This window comes from Papilio machaon, chromosome 17 (assembly GCF_912999745.1).
Source record: "Papilio machaon chromosome 17, ilPapMach1.1, whole genome shotgun sequence".
NCBI lineage: Eukaryota > Metazoa > Arthropoda > Insecta > Lepidoptera > Papilionidae > Papilio > Papilio machaon.
The window spans coordinates 1,874,175-1,896,223 of NC_060002.1; the positions used below are offsets into that span (position 1 = coordinate 1,874,175).

The 22,049-nt window shown below is 33.3% G+C and overlaps 3 protein-coding genes across 3 annotated transcripts; 1 reads left to right on the top strand and 2 right to left on the bottom strand.

Moving 5' to 3' along the window:
- Positions 1–1,972: 1,972 nt before the first annotated feature.
- On the bottom strand, positions 1,973–5,396 carry LOC106708639 (bilin-binding protein-like). Its single transcript, XM_014500175.2, has 4 exons — positions 5,283–5,396; positions 4,298–4,508; positions 3,285–3,386; positions 1,973–2,151 (listed from the first exon to the last, which is right to left on the bottom strand). Exons 1-4 carry the CDS (start codon positions 5,394–5,396, stop codon positions 1,973–1,975), a joined length of 606 nt encoding a protein of 201 aa, XP_014355661.2.
- Positions 5,397–11,465: 6,069 nt separating this feature from the next.
- Positions 11,466–14,296, top strand: LOC106708934 (bilin-binding protein). The gene is made up of 4 exons (XM_014500546.2): positions 11,466–11,573; positions 12,381–12,588; positions 13,353–13,454; positions 14,118–14,296. Exons 1-4 carry the CDS (start codon positions 11,466–11,468, stop codon positions 14,294–14,296), a joined length of 597 nt encoding a protein of 198 aa, XP_014356032.2.
- A 1,922-nt stretch (positions 14,297–16,218) lies between these two features.
- Positions 16,219–18,157, bottom strand: LOC106708640 (insecticyanin-A-like). The gene is made up of 4 exons (XM_014500177.2): positions 18,018–18,157; positions 17,399–17,609; positions 17,043–17,144; positions 16,219–16,403 (listed from the first exon to the last, which is right to left on the bottom strand). Exons 1-4 carry the CDS (start codon positions 18,144–18,146, stop codon positions 16,219–16,221), a joined length of 627 nt encoding a protein of 208 aa, XP_014355663.2. The 5' UTR covers positions 18,147–18,157.
- Positions 18,158–22,049: the final 3,892 nt, after the last annotated feature.

The following is a 22,049-nucleotide window of genomic DNA, read 5'->3' on the forward strand; positions in this document are numbered from 1 at the left end:
AATATTCTTTTGTTGTTTTCAAACTTCAAACTATAGATTTATATAACCTATAGGTTCCTAATCGGAAGAATAAAAATAAGGTGAATGAAAGGCATTTGCCTTCGCCATTTACAATTTAAAATGATATTTCGAAAATCAACTCTCGGTTAGACGTCATACTTATATGAAACGTAGAAACCCTTTTGTAAAAGACACTAGTGAAAGAAATACTTATAAGTAGTTTAAGAGTTTCAGTAGTTCGTTATGTATAAAACAGACAAACAAAACAAATATTTCCTGTTGAATTAAGTTTAGTTTTATATTAGATTAACGATCAATATAGGAAGTTCATTGCAAAGCAGACTTATACAAGTACAATCTATCAGAAATGACACCACTAAAAATCTAATAAATCAATCTTATTCGTAATTAAGTCTTAAACAAGTGAGTTCTAAAAAAATTAAATCATTTTTTAATTGACCTGTCAATTAGTATCTATATGTCTGCTACCAATCAAAAAAATAAGCGCACCAGATATTTATGTGACATTAAAATCACACCAAAGAATACAAAGCCAAATATACTGATAAACATCTGGTGGGCATATGTCAAATTAAATTTCTCAAAGGTTCATTACTATAGATCTGTAGATGTCTTGTCATGTTTTATTTTATGTGTGATTTTCTATTCTTAAATAACAGCCGTTATCGCGATAGTAGCGCCTCTCTCATCGGTCTAGATAAGTTTGTCGCACTATACTGTTATAACAGAGGACGTTCTTTATTCAAAAAACCATAGAATGGAGAGAGAAACTGAAACCTCTAAGTTGGTAGCGCCAGCGTCTGTCAAGGTTTTTATACTTAATTTTTGAGATTTAAAAAAAAATGAACCTATTCCTTATTTACTGTACCGGAATTAAAAACAGTGCTAAAAAAGAAAAAGAAAAAACTTGTTTGAATGTTTTGCGTGTAATTTCACAGAATTCGTTGCCGTGAGTACAGTCCACAGAACTTTGTATTTTTTATATATACACTAGCTGTCGCCCGCGACTCCGTCCGCGCGCTGTTAAAAAGAAATTAATAGGGGTATGAAAAATAGATGTTGTCTTAATCAAATCTTATCATCATCATCTTAAATAGATGCTTAATCAATAAAATAACTACATAGATATAAAATGGTACTATTTTATAATAATTTCCAAAACATTAAACTACTACCTAAACAAATACTATCGTAAATTATGTACACCAATATCTGCATATAAATAAGGTCTATTACTATTTTTTTTTATAAGATAAGGGGGCAAACGAGCAGCGGGAACACCAAGGTGTTCATCGACGCCCATGGACATCTGCAATACCAGAGGAATCGCAAATGCGTTGCCGACCTTTGAGATGGTGATATTTAATTGAAAAGTCATGTATTATATAATATATATATATATATATATATATATATATATATATATATATATATATATATATATATGTTGTGGTCGTACTTGAATAAATAAATAAACAGAGATAGATATACATTTCATATGTTATCGTAAAAAAAATTCACGGCAATTGAGCGACATTTTTTTTAAGAATATCATTAACTCTTCTTGTACTGGATTGTACGATATTTCTTTGTGATTTTTTTTCGATAAGCCTTATATAGTAAGCTCGTAATTGCCATTACCATCAATGACGTATAAATATAAAAATAGCTCACGTTTTTGCAACAATTATAACAAACATAATGTTTCCGTACTATTTATAAATAACTGCAAAGAGTAACATTTGTAATGTAACCTTATATCTTTGATATTAACAAGATAACAATTTAAAAAAAACTATTAAATTTATATATAGAACATACGCAAATGGACAGAATAGGGAAAGGAATAAAAGCACTTAAATTAATTTATCATTTATTACAATTTAACATTTACCCTATGTTATGTTTCAAATGTTCCTTCCAGGGTAACATATAGAATTACATTTATTAATTAATGTTTAAGGAATTCAGTGATGCTCCTGAAGATATAAGCTTGGCATGCAGCTGAAGAAAAGTCGTTGGCAACATATTTGTTAATGTCGAGGATAGTTGACTTCTTTAAGTAATTTTCAACTATGATCCTCGAGTATGCATCCATGGTTGGGCTTCTCGATTTGATCCATGAGAATACTAGAAGAAAAATCATGTTCAAATATTTATTCACTTTTTTACCGCCGCCGCCCACAGACATGCACATGCAGAAGGAATGCACACAATAAGAATATTTTCCATTCCTATGCATCGCCTTTTCCGGCAAATCCACTTCCCCTTCCCATCCTTTCCTTATAAGAAAAGGGTAGGAAGGGGAAGAGGACTAAAATTAGGCCTGCGGCACTACACTCATCAGACTATACTTGGAATTACTTCCACTTGACGCCTGTCTTTTGTGTGATCGTGGTATTTCACCGGACGAACCAATTCGTGCAACAGATGTTTTTGCTGGCGTCTATCACTATAAATTTTAGGTTTTACTTTTAAAAACATAAAGCCGCCATACACCAACTGCAGCAATCGGTCTCGATAGCTCGAAAAGGTCAGCGTCCGCCATACACGTTCCACACGTTTTAGTCGCCGCTAAAAAGCTCTAGTCTACTTGAAGCAGCCGATACTGATTTCGTAGACCGTCAAGTTTAGTCGTTTAGTAGTATACAAAAGAAATCCGACCCGATATAATACAACAAAGTAATCTGGCCAAAAGCTATTAAAGCAGTTAACTCCATACAATATGTATAACTTACTTTTAAATCAAGAATGACACAAAAGAAAACTAATGACACTAAAGTTACAATGTGACAAGTAATTTGCGACACTATTGATAATGACAAGAGGGCGTTAATGCATAATAATTTAGTTTTAGTTATGATCATTGGGTCTGATTAGTTTATCAGTCTAAGACAGGCATGATACAATGTTTTACAATTATTTAATGTTTTCGTAATGAGTCAAATTACTTGCCGCAACGCCACTGATTTATACAACGAGTATTATTGGAAGTAAATATTTTGTCACTATAACATAATTATAATATATTGAATCTCAACTATATTTCAGTATCATTGCTAAATATATTCCATAAGGATGAAAATCATAATTTAATCAAGGAGGATGTCTTCTTAAGACCGTTGCACACCGACATCTGCAGCATTGTAACTAATTGCAGTAGTTTCTAGTCAACGGTCACTTCGCTTGGCAGCTTAAGCTACCCACTGGTTTTTTACAAAAAAGTAATGAACAGAGTAATTTTAATAAGCTATGCTACAAACCTTGATGGTTGTTGCCGTCGGGGAAGTATTTACAGCTGTAACCGATGGCGTAGTTTGTGTAGTCGGTGTCTAGTACAGTGAGGTAAGAATCTTTTGATAGTCCTGAAAGAAGAAATTTCTATAGTAGTGCATTGTAAAAAATTGTAAACTTAATATTTTTGTAACGTGTTTTACTTTACAGAAATTGCAAATATTAAAATGTACACAAAAGGTTAGTTCGTTTAAAAACATTTCACTTAAAATAAAAGAGATCTTTGTAGCATTGCAAATAATAAATTACAATCCGCAATGATTAATGTTATTCTTTAGTCCAATTAAAATGCCGAAAGAGAGATAATAGTTGGCAAACCTTACACTCTAAGTGTAATCAAATAAAATTTATGCGGAGTCATTTGTTTCTGTATAATGTCATACTAGACAAAATGTTAAGTAAAAACTATTTCCTAGATAAATTACCTTCCTATATCTTACTAATAAAATAAATGCGAACGTTTAGATGGATGGATGTTTGTTTGGTATCTCTGGAACGGTTTAACGGATCTTGATGAAATTTGGCACACATGTAGAACATAGTCTAGAATAACGTTTAGGCTACCTATGATCCCGAAAATATAGATGATTCACGTGGGATATATTTAAGTATTTACTCGATAACTCCGCAACTACGAAACTCAACACATCTTATTGAAATTTGGCACAGATATAGAACATAGTCTCCAGAAACACATGGTATACTTTTTGCCATTTTTTTTAAATTCTGTGCAGACGAAGTTGTGAGCAAAAGCTAGGTACTGATATAAGTTACTTTAAGTTTTGTTCATATATAAGACTTCAACGCGCCCAAGACTTCTATAACAATCAAAGAAAATTTTTAAATCTCAAATGAGTCGTCTCTTTTACTCTATTTGAAAAAAAACAGACATATCAATATGGTATTGTAAATTTGTGAAAATTCATTGCTTTATACACTAACAGTGTTCAATTCCTGCCTTAGTACATAAAATTTTACTTACCGTCAAAAGTATAAGTCAGCCTAATACGGGCAGGTCCCACGAGCGTCAAATCGCCTTCGATGAACGATCGCACGCCGTCGATCACGTGACTGTTCTTTACTCTTCCAGTGCCGTAGCCGTGAATGAGATATTCGGCAATCGTGCACTTTCCTCTGGCACCCTCTTCACCAGCGTTCGGGTACCGCGCTATTTCATACCATGTTCCTTGGTACTGGATACAAAAAGAAATACATTATTATCTACTCGCATTAGCTTCGCTTGAAAACAAAAATCATTTGAAACAAAATTTAATATTATACGCGAAAAAATTATTAAGCAACGTAAAAATAACTTTGTGACGAGCGAGAATCGAAATCGGTTTTTATTAATTTAGAATTTAATTTTTTAAGTCCATTGTATTTATTTTGTGCCTATGTAAGTAACATACTTATAACAATATTATGTATTAATACAAATGTCACAACAGTCGAAACCCACTGTAAATTGACTATACAGTGCTGAACACGTGTACAAAAAATTTAACTTGATTTTTCCAAAGATGGATGAATGGATATGTTTCAACAGTGAAAATTAAGTGAAAAATCACTTTAAAACGGATGTTATTAATTATTAGTAAATTTTTGTTAATTTACTAATATTATTGTAACCATTTACATTAGTTGGCGGGATTCTAACCACAGGTCGATAATCCGCACCTTTGTTGGTGATTCAAATTCTATCAATTGAAACGAACGTTCTCCCGATTGGTTCTAGTTTTAGAATTTGGTATCGTTATGTTATAATAAAAAAGCAGTTGAGTTTGCTGTTACGGCTCACTCATAAAATTTTGCAGAGCACAAACTTCACTCCTTCTGTCGGTAGAAGTAATTCAGCAGCAGCTGGATCATTCCTTACCGGGCATTTTCCGACGAGACTATTTCAAAACAGCTGGTTCTTAAATGACAGTATTTTTTGCTGGAAAAAATAAGACTTAAGTCGTACTTACCGATGCAAAATCGAAGTTCTGCTGCGGTTTCACATGCGGACAGGGTCCCTCATAGATGACGTTGGAAGAGGCCGACACCACCGCGATTAAAGCGAACAAAATGTAACAATGCATTTTATATTGTACTGCGGACTTGCAACTGAAGTGAAGAGAATATGAACTGTGTGTTTCTGAAAAATTTCTCGCTCAATATATACTAAGTACTGTTCATGAAGGCCATAACGCAGTACTCAAAATACCCCTTACTAAATTAAATCTACTGTTTAATAATTTAAGATGCATTATTTTATGCGCATACGCTGAATGTTTTATTTTTAACAAGGCCTAACAAGTTTTTTTTATTGTAGATTTTTTAAATAGCACTGTGAGATAGTTGTAAAGAAAAGTTTATTTCTTTTACTTTGTTTCTTAGAATTAAAAAAACTGTAGTGTTTTGGTCTAGCAGACGAATTAGTTTTATTTCGGTATTACGATTAGTACTCTTGGTAGCAGTATTCATGCTCGTATATGTGAAATAAGTTAAGTGAAGACTCTTATAAAACAAAAATGATTACAAGTAGCATGCATACTCATGAGGTCTCGTGTTTGTCTGGGGAAGTTCTCCTGGATAAATAACTTATGATAACCAATGTTTACACCGATGATTAGGAAAAAGACAGCCATACGAATTGTGCATGGATAACTGAAAACTGTCAATGGAGGAAAAAAACTGTAGATGGTCTCGACAAACATTGGCTAGTGCTGGTCGAAAACCGCTTACGGGAGCACAACGCAAACGAAAAAGCTACTCCTGCAAATAATAACAACACTTTCAGCTCGGTTTTTTAAATCTATTAAGTCTACAACAGCCTTTAAACATAAAGCGAATTGTTTATTTTAAAAAAAATTGACAGATTTTCTCTCTTGGCCACCGCCACTTTTTCAATTATCACACTATATATGAAATTTCAGGGCGAGCTATGCTTTCCCACCATTTTTACAGGTTTGAGTTACACTTTGACACGAAACTGACAAATTAATATTTGTCAGTTTTGTGCTTTGGTACATTAATTTCAATTTATTTCTAGATCATCTATTCTATTAATAACTATTAATTTGCCGTATTAATAATCTATATATTACAAAATATAAACATATATGTTAATGTATTTAACATGTTATGTCAAGGTAGAAAGCTTCGCGAACCCTCCCAAAGCACCGCTTTTTGCTAGCTATTACAATCAATCCGTTGCTATGAATTACTGATTTAATAACAACAAGTAACCAAGCAGAAGAAATTCACAAATCGCAGTACATGTATATTTATTTAAATAAATAAATTAACAAATTTATGTGGCCTATTATTATGCATGGGAGACAGCGTCAGACAAAGAATAAACCAGCGCTTGACCACAATTCTATTGGATATTGAGTGGTGATGTGGCCTAATAATTGTACGTGCTGGCTTAATAAATGCCTATTTACTCTGCTCTTGGGGGCAGAATTAAATTAAAACGTCAAAAGCCTAATGATGTAAGACTACCATTCTAGCGGCGTAGGTTTGTAAATCAAGCTTACGCTTGGAGCTTATTAGAAGTGGTACAAGAAATTAATCATAATCAGCTCACTATACGTCCCCACCGAGGAGCTCGGAACCTACCCTAAATTAGGGGTGACTAGGCTGTAGTACCATGCTGGTCCAGTGCGGGTTTGTTGACTTCACATATCTTTGAATTTCTTCGCTGATATGTGCAGGTTGCATCACAATGTTTTCCTTCACAGGAAGAATGTCGGATAAATGTACATACGTAAATCATAAATCGAAAAACACATTAGTACATGGCGGGATTCGAACCCATAACCTGCAGATTGCAAGTCAAGTGCTTAACCTCTGAGCCACCGCCGCTCTTGACGATCAATTTTCTATACAAGAAATTAGGATCTAATAAGACAACAATTTAAAAAAATCAGGTTTTACAATTGATTGCACCTTCGCCATAGTCAATGCTAATTATGCGTTCACTTTTGTTTTTTTTAGAGCCCAAATCTAGTTTTTATTTTTTGCTATTAGTCTGGAAGCTGTTGCGCCTTTTTTTGAAGCGGCTACATTTAATCTTTTAGCTAAATGCTAACTTAAATTATTGCTATTTTGGTTATAAGACTTGAACTAGCATCAATAGAGCAAGTGCAAAAACTTGCTCTGATACTATATTATTGAATGTATATTTTACAAAGTAGATTCTTTTATTATGTAGTAGCCCATTGGTCTAAATTCGATCATAAATCATAATAGAAGATTTTATTTATATCAAAAATATGCATTTTTTCCCACATAAACTTTAACTTTTGAAGTTATTCAGTCGAGCTTCTTGGTATTTGTAATTAATTTCACGTCATTTAAACAAATTTTTATTTCAATTTAATTCTTCTTATTTATTTTCATATTCAAATAATACAGATAACTCAATAAAAATCTCGCAACATGCCTCAACTGAAACCGGAAACTCAAGTAGTAACGAGTTCTATTTTTAAAACACTGTTACAAAGGCAAACATCGTGATGCAACCTGCATATGACGGCGTAGAAATACAACCTGTACTGGGCCGTGGGTTGGTTGACTATGGCCTAGTCACTCTGACTTGGATAGGCTCTAAGCTCGTTGGTCTTTCATGTATGAGCTAACGACGAAAATAATATTTTTTGCCGGCTACATCAAAAATAAATACCGTTTTTTATAGAATTGAATAAAAAAAATCTCACTTTACAAAAATGAATTTTCGTACTCAGTTATAAAAATAATATTTTTTAAATTTATATTATTTGAAAGTTGTGTATTTATAAATTTATAACGACAAAAACAATTTTTTTTTAAATAAAAACAACAGGTTCACATAAATAAAGACAGTTGTGGTGTTTACACTTTAATAGTAACTAACTTGTACATGAAATATAATCCCTTCTTTATTTATCTTGCAGTTAAAGGTTTCATAAAATATTCTGAAGTTAATTTTACATTATACTGATAGCTCTATTCATCATCATCAGCTCACTATACGTACCCCACTGAGGAGCTCGGAGCCTACTCTAAGTTAGGGGTGACTAAGCCATAGTCCACCACACTGGCCTAGTGCGGGTTGGTTGACTTCACACATATCTTTGAATTTCCTCTCAGATATGTGCAGGTTGCATCACGATGTATTCCTTCAAAGTAAGAACGTCGGATAAATGTACATATGTAAATCATAAATCGAAAAATACATTGTATATTGCGGGATTCGAACCCAGGATCTGCAGATTCCAAGTCATGGGCTTAACCTCTGAGCCACCGACGCTTGATGGCTCTATTACTCGTATTATATTTTTCACGACGTAATTATCTGAAAATGTTGTATATTTGGACAGATTTAATACTGATAAACATCAACTACAACAATATCTCTTGCACAAATGAGCCGGCTCGACTGTGCAATACCACGACCACCCAGAACACAGGCGTGGAAGTGGAAGCAATTAAGTGTTTCTTCTGCTGAGTGTGCGTGCAGGAGGCCTAATTTTAGTCCTCTTTCCCTCCCACGCTTTGCTCGTTTGCCACCTTATAATATATTCTTTAAAAAATGTTAATAAATTAGTTCCAGATTAAACTTTACATACGATTTAAGAAACATTCATTCATTCAAACTTCCACATTTCATGTATAATTGTATACTTCGCCGCGAGTTTTAAGGATGAAAATAGTCTCGTGGAAATCGACATAGTATTGTTTTCTCGGCATGACATTCATCTTAATACGGCCTTGTGTGTGATACATTTAAAGATCTGTTCTCATTGTATCGTGAGACAGGTCGACCACCTATACTACCACTAAAGGGACTATGACAGACGTATAGAAATACGTCATAGTCATACAGGTTCTATGTGCGTACTTTCTGATAGGGTAACAAGAACAGTTTTTGTTTTGCGACTTGTATGTCGGATATAAAAAGTTGGTATACACTATATATTATTATACTTCTTTATTTACAGAGTCGCTATAAATATATTTTTTTATTTCATATCAAGAAATGAGTAAGCAGTTCACGTGATAAATGACATGCGTGAATTCTTATTAACAACAAATATTAACAGCATAACTCTCGCCTGTAACAATAAAGGTTTATTGTATAGACTAATTGCGGATCGTTCGTCCATTTTAGGTACTTACCAAAAAATCTCCTTCAGAAAAATTTACTTTTTCAAAACTAGTATTAATACGTATTATACAAACAAACAAAGAGCGTCGGTGGCTCAGGGGTTAAGCACTTGACTTGCAATCTGCAGGTCCAGGGTTCGAATCCCGCCATGTACCAAGGTGTTTTTCGATTTTGGATCTACATATGTACATTTATCCGACGTTCTTACGGTGAAGGAAAACATCGTGATGCAACCTGCACATATCAGAGAAGAAATTCAATGATATGTGTGAAGTCAACCAACCCGCACTTGGCCAGCGTGGTTGACTATGGCCTAGTCACCCCTAACTTGGGGGTAGGCTCCAAGCCCCTCAGTGGGGACGTATAGTGAGCTGATGATGAAACAAACAAACAAATCTTTCCTCTTAATTTTAGTATAGATAACACGGAAATTTAGGTTAAATGTGTGAAAATTTCGCTGATGCTGGCTTCACTAATTTCAATCAATGTTTATTTTGTAGATTTATTGGGTTCAGTATAATCTTATATAACGATTGGATACGGTAGGTGGCGCTAACATCGTATTTTAGTATTTTTTATATCATAAGGTGGCAAACGAGCAAACGGCCACCTGGATTCGCCGCAACAGCGAGGCGACCGTTGCCCATAGACATCCGCATATACAGATGCGTTGTCTACCTTTAATCAATGGAGAAGGGGACGCACAGAAAGAGGATATTTCCCTTCTTATACATTCTCTGCTCCGCCAAATTCACTTCCCTTTCCCATCCTTTCCTAATAAGAAAAGGGTGGGAAGGGGTTTATTTGGCTTTATTTTTATACCATTAGGGAAATGAATAATGAAAATAGTTGAATGGAAGCTGGAAAGTCAAGTTATGTATACAAATAACAATTGCAGTTATAAAGCTTGAACAAAAAAAAAACATAGAACATGATTTAATAAAGGCTTTCGTGATTGATAAATAGACATTCGGATATCACAGTTAGATTTAGCTTTCAAGGCCTACGTTATACAAATTATGTCTAGAACTTAGCCCGATTAAAATCTTAACTTGAAACTTTTTATACATAATTTTTTGTAGGTGTTTTATATTATACATTTGAATAATACGTGAAACGAAAGTTTTATTCCTTTTTTTAAGGAAATAACGTGAACGGATGAAATTGAAATTTGATACTGTTAATGTGGAGAAAAAGTTCATAAATGCGTTATGCGATATTGCAATATTATAAATGCGAATGTTTGGATGGATGGATGTTTGTTTGAAGGTATCTCCAGAAAATCTGCATGGATCTTGCTGAAATTTCTCATAGATGTAGCACAGAGGCTGGTATTTTTTAAATCCGGACGTAGTGACGTGCGACAGCTAGTTTTCATTATTTAAAAAAAAGTTTGGTTATAATAATTTAATCTTTTCAGGATATATTGATATCGCAACGCAGTTTCTGCTAGTCAGGGGTCCTACCACGAAAATTTGCGACAAGCGCCTTATTTCGTTATCGTCAATTATGTCAAATTTAGTATCAGATTTTTGGTTCCTTCAAGCCGGGACTTCACAAATTTTGTCCATGATATTACGAAAACATTTATCATGATAAAACACCTCGCTTTTAATTATCTACTTGAGGGAAACGATACAAAATCATGACATGAATGCCCCTAGAATCTAAAGTTTTGACAAGTTTTTTGTACTCATTATGACTTCAGATGTCATTACCAGAAAAATATAGTATGGACCTAAAGTATATACGCATGTAGTTCTTTAAAAATATACAATTCAACAAAATGATTCTGTTTATTTCAAAATCAAAAAATATTTAAAAACCAATGACGAAATACAAAAAATAAATGCAAAATGTATTTACAGAAAACCAAGGGTTATTTTGAATATTAATACAAAATACGACGGCCTTCGACGCAAGAGTAATTGGTATATATTGAGCGAGACAATTTTAGTGAGACAGAGTTTACTAGTACGTCCTAGTTGCAAGTTGCTTACATAAACTTACAAATATGCATCGTCTCTGTCTATTCGCTTTGATCGCAGTCGCATCTGCTGACGTCATCTTCGACGGACCATGCCCTACTGTGAAGCCGAAAGAAAACTTTGATTTCTCCGCTGTAAGTTTAATTATTAGTAATTATTTATCGTGAAAGTATAGAATTGTTTACTACTCTTGAATGGAGTCCATGTTGAACATGATTGGCAATTGTTTCTTTATTAAACTAGCTGTGCCCGTGACTTCGTCCGCGTGAAAGACTATCTTTGGGTAGCATTACACATAAGCCTTATATACTCGTATTTCTATACAAACTTTCATCTCCTATTTCCTATGGTTTTTTGCACCCTTGATGGTAAAACTTTTACGAAATTTGAATGTCATATATATTTTTGTCAAATTAACAGCCTTATAAATAATTTTCGAGCTTCCAGCTTTTTTTTCGTGTTCAAAAGTAGCCTACAACCTTTCTCAGGCTCTAGACTATCTTTGTAACAAATTCAATTTAAATCGGTTCAGTTGTTTTGGCAAGAAAGAAGGACAGACAAACATATATTACATCCGTGAATTTCTCACCTCCCTTTAAACATTTTTCTTGCATCCAAATAAATATATTCTTATCTAAATTTAATAAAGATTTTAACGCATTTCTTCGCAAGTTCGTAAGCTATATTTAGAAACAGTAGGTGTCTTCAAGGGAAAGCATTTACTAAACTAGTACGTAAAATCCTTCGATAACATTACCACTTACCATCAGGTGGTTTTGTGATTAAACACTAGTTTATTCCTTAAAAAAAATACTTCTAATTTTATTTTACACCCAGCTTTAAACAGGAATTTACAAGTTAAGATAGTTCCTAATAATGGAATAATAGGCAACATGAAAATCTAAAATTTGTAACTTCTGGTTGCAATTTGTAAATTACAGTATCAAGGAACCTGGTATGAAATAGCACGTTATCCTAATGCTGGTGAAGAGGGTACTAGAGGCAAATGTACAGTGGCTGAATACACGGTCTTTGGAGACAGCGGCAAAGTTAGGAACAGCCACGTCGTTGATGGAATACAATCCTTTATTGATGGCGATTTGACCCTCGTTGGACCCGCACGAGTTATGCTTACATATACTTTTGGAGGTAATATTAATTCATTATTTAGCTTTTTATTCAAATATGTTGATGTACTTTTAACACCGTAATCATTATTTGATCCGTGAAGAAATTATATATATAACATATCAACACCATAAAAAATAAGTCCCAATCTTCTAGCTGTAAAAATGATGATACTTCCATTAAACTTTTCATTCCCCCTTACAACCGTTCTTTGGCATTAAAAAGTTCTTGCCTATGTTCTCTCTCAGGTTCTGTACTCTCTGTGTACCAAATTTCATTTAAATCGGTTCAGTAGTTTTGGCGTGAAATCGCAACAGACAGAGTTACTTTGGCATTTATAATATAAGTAAGATAAGTAAGGATTTGTCATGTCATTATACATCCATACAATTTGTCCATCCAACATTAATTAATTATTGAAGAATATTATAAAACAAAACATGCTTGAGCATGCAATGTATTTATGTTTTTTTTAATAATAACTCTTGGATTTTTTAATAAATTTATTCACGTTAACGGTGGAATTTCAGTGTCGTACTTGTACTAAACATGTCACTGTTATTTCATAAAGAGTAAGAGGGATGACTATATGTTTTACAGTAGGGTTGAAATTGAAGACAGTAGACGACCTTTAAAAATACTGTAAATTTTTTTTATTCATATTTTACATCAATGACGCTTGAATAACTAAGAACAGACCTTACTAATTATTTATTTCAATGCGTATTGAATTACTATATTATTCTAGGTACAAAATTATTGATAAATTTATTATGACATTTCAGGACTATCAAAAAATTCTTACCTCACTGTACTAGACACCGACTACACAAACTACGCCATCGGTTACAGCTGTAAATACTTCCCCGACGGCAACAACCATCAAGGTATTTTTAATACAAAATGTTCCTCTATTCATCATTGAGATTTTTTTTTATTATGCGTCGGTTGCTCTGGGATTAAGCCCATGACTTGCAATAGGTCTTGGGTTCTAATCCTGCCATGTATCATTGTGTTTTTCGATTTACATATGTACATTTTATCCGACGTTCTTACGATGAACGAAAACATCGTGATGCAAAGGCACATATCTGAGAATAAATTCAAAGATATGTGTGAAGTCAATCAACCCGGACTGGGTCAGCGTGGTTGACTATGGCCTAGTCACTCCTAACTTACGGTAGGCTCCGAGACCCTCGGTGGACACATATAGTAAGTTGATATAGCAATTGGAACGGCGGAGATTCCACAATAATCGTAGGTTGTAACACAAATATAAATCAGATAATCTTTTAAAAAATCCCAGAAGACCTTACGAATGTTTCTTTATATCGATAGTTATAGTTATAGTTAAGTTATTGGTTAAAAATATAATGTAAACTTTCAGCTTTTTAGTGGTCATTGTATTCATTAGAATACTACACTTACATGTACGAGACATACTTTTTCCGACACTTGAACTTTGTTATGGATAAAGCAAGAACTTTGTTATTTTTTATAGGACCGATTTCAGATGATAAATGTTTAATTACTTATTGTATTTGCCCTAGTGTTCTCTTGGATCAAGTCAAGAAGCCCCACCCTGGACGCCTACTCTAGGGCCATAATTGATGAGTACCTGAAGAAGTCAACCATCCTTGACACCAACAAATACATCGCCAACGACTTTTCACCTGCGGCGTGCCAGGCAGGCGTCGTCAGACCCATTACTGAATTCCTTAAAGAATAAAAAAATAATTACTGTTAAAAAGAAATAAACAAATAATTAAATAAGGAATTGATGATTTTATTATTGATAAATACTGATAAATGCCATTCATGTATTAAACGAAAAACCCCGACTGACTGAGGATCTTATAGATTAAAAAGCGCCATCTATTGTCTGGGTTTTAAAACAAAGATTTTAACATTTTTAATTTTAAATAATTAAACTTCAATGTTTTCTTTAACAATTCAAATTTAATTACTCACTCTGTAAAACATCAAAATAAAGATTTAGCAATGAAAAAAGTTATGGCGAGTGAAACTTGAACTCGTTCCTTTCATTATTATTCTATAATTTCATCTCTCACGTACACTATATAAGTTTTGTGCCGATTTAATATACTTTATCATATTCCGGGGAAGAAGAAGAATCAAATAACACGTCTAAATTGGTTCAGTTGTTTAGGCTCTAGTCCAGCGAAATAGAATTTGTATTCACAACAACGCGGCAACGCATCTGCGATTCCTCTGGTATTGCAGATGTCTATGGGCCAAGGTGTTCATCGACGCTAATATCAGTACCGCCTTGTTTGAAAACAATGGCATGGCGTGCATCCCCAAAACAAGTCAATTTACGTTTATTTTGCAAAGAGTTAATTTGCTTCATTTCCATGTCTTAAAGTCGATTTCACATTAAATATATTTTAAACGTCGCGTTTCTGTAGATTCAATAAAAATTGACAAAATGTGTTAGTTGTAAAACGTAGTTAATGATTTAAACATAAAAACAGCTACGATAAATAGAGCAGATTGCTGCTAATTGAACATATTCAAATACCTTCTCTTACACTGGTTCTCCTCTATCTTGATACTTTGAAACATATAGTCTTTGTTTAGTCAAAGAGAATGAAAGGGATCACAATATGTATTTACAAGTGTCAGTGGAGTGAAAACTCAAAGAAATCTGCTACGAAAATAGTTCCTACGGTAGTTTTCGGTTTCTAAATTGCGTATGCAATTTCGTTAGGAACACATATATGTTCGGAAACAGACGGATAAATCCGTGCATGCATATTTTTCAAACCGAAGGCGTATGTATCCATATTTCTGAAGCTTTGTAATTTTTTTTGATATTTATTCAGATGACTGAACGTTCCTAAATAATTATAAAACGTTTTGTTGGTTGTGAATAAAGAAGGAATTTCTATATATAATATCTGAAAAATTCTATTTCTTACAACATGATGTATTTGCGAATCTTTTAACGATAAAAAAAAATTGTTTACTCTCTATCTGAGACTTTTATATATGTGGGAGTGATTTCTGATGAAAGCTTAAACAATTTTATTACAAATAAAATTTATGTAATACATACATAGTATAAAACAAAGTCGCTTTCGCTGTATGTCCGTATGTATGCTTAGATCTTTAAAACTACGCAACGGATTTTGACGCGGTTTTTTTTAATAGATAGAGTGATTCTTAAGGAAGGTTTGTATGTATAATAAATGCATAATATAGTAGAGAAACACTGATAAATTTAAAGTTTTCTAATGTGATGTCGTAAATAAGCACGTTTTTTTGCGCTTATATTGCAAATGCTGGCTGAACCCTACGAGATAGACCAAAATAATGTACTACAGTATTGTTCACCTTAAAAAGTTCAACAAAAAAGTCCGCGATGGTATATGTCTATCTCTTAGGGATAACCCAGCATAACCATTTTTATTCTTTTACGAAGTGATTTTAAACAATACAGCATTAATCCTTATCCATTTAAGTACCTTAAATAAATTGTGCATTTATTCTGTAGTAGGTATATTTTGCATTGCACCCGTGCGAAGCCGGGGTGGGTCGCTAGTCGTGAATAAAAAAAAGTTTAAGTTTTCAAAAATTTATTCAGTAAAGAAATGCGAAAAACATATCACACCAAATTGAAATTGTAACTTAATAATACTGATTCTGTAAATCGGTAATTGATTTCACAACAGATGCCTGGCAAGCCAATGGTGAATAATCGTTGCCGATGTATTTGTTGTTATCTAGTATTCTAGACTCGTTCAAGTAATTATCGACCATGGCCCTCGAATTCTCGTCCAGTGTGGTAGTTCTTGACAAGATCCACGACCTCACTACAACAAAAATCATATTAGGTTATCAGTTATCTGCTATAACTTGAATTACTAACAAAGAATTGGAACAATTCTCAGTATCGTGTTTTCCGTCCAAATAAGACGTGATCCATTCAAAAGTAGGTTGAATGTACTTAACTAGGGCGTACCATCTTTCGGTCTCGTCACCACATAACGTCAGGGGAAATTGCGATCAAGCGCTGGTTTATACATTGTAAAAAAATCTTTAGACGCTTTAGTGAAAGATAGGAGCAAAATTTTGATATAACAAAATGCGCAATAAGTTCAGAAATTTTATTGGCTGGAAGTGAAACATCTATACTGTACCTTCTTTAATAGAAGTTGTCACTGTCGATAGAGTATTGGAATAGATTCAAATTTTATATCGGCGCATAGCGTTCGGTCACCCAAATCCGATACGCCATAAAGTTCGATGTAACTGTACTTCATACAACTGCTATTCAAAGTATATTTAAAAAAATAATATACCATTAATATACCGAAAAAGTTTTGTAAGAAAAAACTACACGAACGTTTTAATACTAATCATACCTTAGTTGTTTGTTACCAATTATCTAATCTTCAAGATTGTAGACAGGAATAAAAAATTAAGATAACAAATTAGACATTTGAACCAACCTTGATGTTTATTGCCGTCAGGGAAGTATCTGCAACTGTAGGCGATACCGTAGTTCGAGTAGTCAGTGTCAAGTACGGTAATGTATGCGTTCTTTGATACACCTGAAATTATATAAATTAGTTAATTATTACTTACTACATCAGACTTTTACAGGAAGTCTTCAAGATAACAATTCTGCGTTCCATCTTAGAATTAATAGCCTCTTTATCCTTAGACACGCCTTCAATAGCGTGTAATTCTGCTTTTTTTTCTATATGTGTCTAAAGTTAATGTTGGGTTTTTAGAGAGTTTAATATTGATTTCTTTATAACTCCTAGATTTGAAATTATTATTAGGGTAGCAATGAAAACCTTACCTCCAAAAGTCAATGTAGTCATCATTGTAGCAGGTCCAGACAGCATCAAACCTCCTTCAACATATTTCTGTATGTTATCCACAACGTGAGTTTTTTTTACTCTGCCGTTTTTATTCCCATTAACGTAATATTCGATAAGAGTACATTTGCCCTTAGATCCTTCTTCGCCGGCGTGAGGGTATCGAGCCATCTCATACCATGTTCCTTGGTACTAAAAAGAAACAAAGAAGTCTTTGAAATGTTGTAACATCTTGCTTAGAGATTCTTTATCCTATCTGAACTTTTGTACCAAAGATGAACAAATTCTATTTTACAGTAGTTTTTGATATTGATTTTTTTTTATTTATTTCTCTTACTAAAATCGCATACCCCATTAACCTGATTTGAATTTAAACCACTTGCTATTGTTCCAAGATTCACTTTGTTTGCGATGTTTTAGCCGATGTATACTTTCTCTATGTGCTGTTTAGTATTAAAATGGTGTCAAAATAGTGACAAATTTAAAGCATCATTTTGGAACCATTTGACATCATTTTAATGGCAGAATCATGAACCTTAGAAACCATAACCTTAGCATACAGATATCAAAAATTTTAAATAGTATATTTTGAACACATACAGCAGAGAAATCAAAGTCTGCTTTAGGCTGGATGTTAGGGCATGGTCCTTCATAAATAACATCAGCAGACACAGCTGCGATCAAAGCGAAAACGAACAAACTATGCATATTAACAATCAAATACTGCATGTACTACTGCAACTCGGTAACCCAATTAACACTGTCTTATTCAAAACATCTCGCCCACTATATACCCAGTAGTCTTACACCGAAGGCCATTTTTCCTTTTTTTTTTTAATGTTCAAACCAATCCAAACGACAAAATATTTTAAATTCACTGTGTATGGGTTTATAACTCATTTTCTTGTGCTCATATATGTTGATTAACTTATTTTTAAAATGTATACAGCAATTGTTATTTCACAAAATGTAGAACAATCTATTTTTTTTCTCCGACATTAAAAAAGACACGGAAATCGACTACTTCAGTAGGCCTAGCATGAATATTTGTGACAATCGCCTCCGTATCGTCATCGTCAATCATAATAATTAATAATAATAATCAAAATATTAAAATGTAAAAAAAAATTTAAGATACATGTATTTAATACTACACCTGAACCCACGATAAAGTTGAAAATAGAACACAAAAATTCAATAACGCGGTAAAAATTCAAACAAAAATTCTTTTGGTCACATAAACAAGAAGGCAATAAAATTATGTGAATGGTTACAAAAGTAGAAGAAGACAAAGAAAATATGGATGGCTTGTATGAAAGATGATATGCGTAAGAAGGGAGTGAATTCAGATATGACGGATAGTCTCTACTATACATCTCTATGTATAGTATAAGAGAAAAAGGACAGGAAGAGGTTGTTTCCAAAGAGAGTAAAAGGGATAGCAATCTATCTATATATATAAAAGAAAGTCGTGTTAGTTACACTATTTATAACTCAAGAACGGCTGAATCGATTTGACTGAAAATTGGTGGGCAAGTAGCTTAGAACCAGGAAACGGACATAGGATAATTTTTACCCCGTTTTCTATTTTTTATTCCGCGCGGACGGAGTCGCGGGTAAAAGCTAGTGTTTATTAAAATAAAGACCCTCAGTTACGAACATTAATGACGTATATTTCCGTTATAGGCCTGATAATAACATTAAAAGCATAAGCCAATAAGCGAATGGACGTCACTACTCCATTGTGACAAACAAAAAAAATACAATAATAACACGACAATTTTTCATTAAACAGTGCAAAAAAACAGATATCTCATATTTAAATTACGATTCCCAAAGTTTGTCACCAAAGAAAGGAAGGGGAAATGCATAAGTAAACAATGTAATGGTTTTCAATAAAAGAGTGTATTCCTTTTAGCCGTCACAAAAATAAATACTAAATCTGGCATTTGTTAAAATGCCAAAATTTAAACAATGTTAAAAGTCTAAATAATAAAAATTATATCTAAAATTACAGTTCAAATCAGTAGCAACGTTAGGGTAGAACCAAGTGGGGCGACCGCCTAGGACGCAGCTTATATGAGTTAGATATAAAGGGGCGTCTGTGGTGTCCCCTAAGATACCCAAATTTGGAAGATTTCCCCCGACACCAAAAAAGAAAACAGAACTCTGCAAAAACACCGGAAATCGCACACGCATTTTGTTGCATCAGAAATACTTCCAAACAAGTAACTTTAAAAGTAGCTTAAATCTTTAGCATAAGCAATTAAAGATAACAAAAACTTTTTAAGCAATATTACCATCCTAAACGCAATAGGATGCCAGCATGAGAATCGAAGAGCTAAGGTTCTTTTTAAGCTATTTCAGTAAGGAACAATAAACAAACAGTTTATAAAATTATTGATAAAATTCAAAGAAATAAACACCTTTCACATAAAGGTAGTATTGATTGTTATTTTGCACAGTGCTAGCATCATTTTGATAGCACTTAAAACATGGTCACAAATACAACATCACAATAAAACTGCTGACGGAGCAGTAATTTAGCTGTAATTAGATTTAGATTTAGCTTTAGTGAACTAAAAAAAACAAATTTAAACAAGGTTACACTGTGGCCCTTAAAATGACTTTCTCTTGAGATAAATTTAGACTCAAGCACAAGTCTATTTTTAGTGCAGATAAAGTTGTCAGATAAGTTGTGATTATACATACGTCACTATAAGAAATAATAAAATATACTGAGCACCTAGTACAAATATTTGCGACGTCATCAACAATTTTTTTTTAATATCAAAAGGTGGAGAAAGAGCTAACCGTTACCTGAATTCGGCAAAATACCGAAGCGACCGCTGCCCAAAAACATCCGCAATTGCAGATGCGTTGCCTAGCTTTAATCAACAGAGAAGGGGTCGCAAAGAAGTTTCCCTTCTTATGCGTCCTTTTCCGACAAATCCACTTCATCTTCCTATCCTCTCCTTATAATAAAAGGGACTAAAATTAGGCCTCCAGCATGTACATGCATCATTTCTCTAGACGCCTGTCTTTTGTGTGGTCGTGGTATTTCAACGGTCGACCCGACCAATACGTGTATTCAACAAATATTGTTGTTACGGGATCTACCACTATTAACCTACGGGACAGTTGGACCAATTTTGCCGTGACTTTGACGTGAAGATGACTGTTGTAATATCATGATATTATAAGCATAGATGTTGAATGTAGTCTGGAAGGCTACTTATTAAGTACTTTTTTATTCCGCGCAGACGGAGTCGCGGGCTAATGCTATACATAATAAAGACTCACTTTGGAGGCGTGAGAATATTTCCTTTATTTCCGACATATGTGCGTAAGCGAAGGTTCCAAATAGAAAGTAAAATTATTGGTTTCAAATTATATAGGAAATATAAAGAACTGGTTGCTAAAAATACATTTTAAAGTTTTCAATGTCGACCAGATATTGATCAATTCCGAGCAACATTTTGAGAATTTTTAAGTTAATTTTTGGTTACTAAAAATAAACGAAAACATTGAAAGAGGTCAATGTAAGGACATCGAAGTTGATTTGTTAAAAAAGAATATTTTAAAAACTGTTTTTTTTTTGTAGCGTGATGTAAACTACAAAAGATACACTTCTGCCTTTTGGGAAAAACAACAAATACGTAAGGTCCTAAATTTATCAATTTTATTTGATTAAAAATTAAAATAAGCTTCATACACACTTTAATCAATTTAATGAAACACGTATCAAAGATTATCTATATAAATGTTAAGTGCTAAGTGCAATAAATTAAGCATTTATCAATCGACTAATTTAATATGCGTTTATTAATGAAATGACTGCATTTTTTTAATTAAATTTGAGTGGGTCGAGGATTCATTATACCCGAGGTGTCAAACTTATTTTTGCAGAGGGTCATATATTAAATTTTGAATTGGTATGTGGGTCAGATCGAAAATAAAAAATGAACACGTGAACACGAAATGAACACGAAATGATAACATTTTATTTATTAAATTAGAATCGAATGAAGTCTAAAAAATCTAAAAACATGATTCTTCTTTCTGTGACACATTACGATCGCGGGCCGTATCTTTGACATGACTGCATTATACCATCATCATCGGTACACGCCGAGAACATATACCTTAATATATTTATGAGTAAATTATGGTCTTATCATAAGAAAAACGTTTATATATCACGTATATATATCAGTATAATACTCATAATTTTAAAGATAATAACTGCACGATCAGTCATATCTGAACGAAATATTAATACATACAGAATCGTCGCAGTTGATTGGTTGAACATCTTTAGCAAATACTTGCGTTATATTTAAATACTTAATGCACTAATTTTAAAACAGTTGTTTCTAAAATATATTTAGCCTCTTCAGTCCTTGCCCACATTTAGGCTACAAATTTAATCTTAGTTAATTGATTGTACTATTTTAAAGTTTCATAGTGGTAGACGACAGCAGCAACAAAAACTGTTACAAGAATTGGCCGGCTCGCTCGGTGCAATGCCACGACCACACAAAAGACAGACATGAAGTGGAAGTAATACGCATTTCGTCTGTTGACTGGTGCCGGAGGCCTCAATTTTGTTTTCTTTCCCCTCCCACCCAT

Coding starts and splice junctions, on each gene's coding strand:
- LOC106708639 (XM_014500175.2), bottom strand. CDS start 5,396: ATGCATTGTTACATTTTGTTCGCTTTAATCGCGGTGGTGTCGGCCTCT. Junction 3,387..4,297: donor GCTGACTTATACTTTTGACG/GTAAGTAAAATT, acceptor TTCTTCTTTCAG/GACTATCAAAAGATTCTTAC. Junction 2,152..3,284: donor CGACGGCAACAACCATCAAG/GTTTGTAGCATA, acceptor TTTTTCTTCTAG/TATTCTCATGGATCAAATCG.
- LOC106708934 (XM_014500546.2), top strand. CDS start 11,466: ATGCATCGTCTCTGTCTATTCGCTTTGATCGCAGTCGCATCTGCTGAC. Junction 11,574..12,380: donor AAAACTTTGATTTCTCCGCT/GTAAGTTTAATT, acceptor TGTAAATTACAG/TATCAAGGAACCTGGTATGA. Junction 12,589..13,352: donor GCTTACATATACTTTTGGAG/GTAATATTAATT, acceptor ATGACATTTCAG/GACTATCAAAAAATTCTTAC.
- LOC106708640 (XM_014500177.2), bottom strand. CDS start 18,146: ATGCAGTATTTGATTGTTAATATGCATAGTTTGTTCGTTTTCGCTTTG. Junction 17,610..18,017: donor CAGACTTTGATTTCTCTGCT/GTATGTGTTCAA, acceptor GTTTCTTTTTAG/TACCAAGGAACATGGTATGA. Junction 17,145..17,398: donor GACTACATTGACTTTTGGAG/GTAAGGTTTTCA, acceptor ATATAATTTCAG/GTGTATCAAAGAACGCATAC.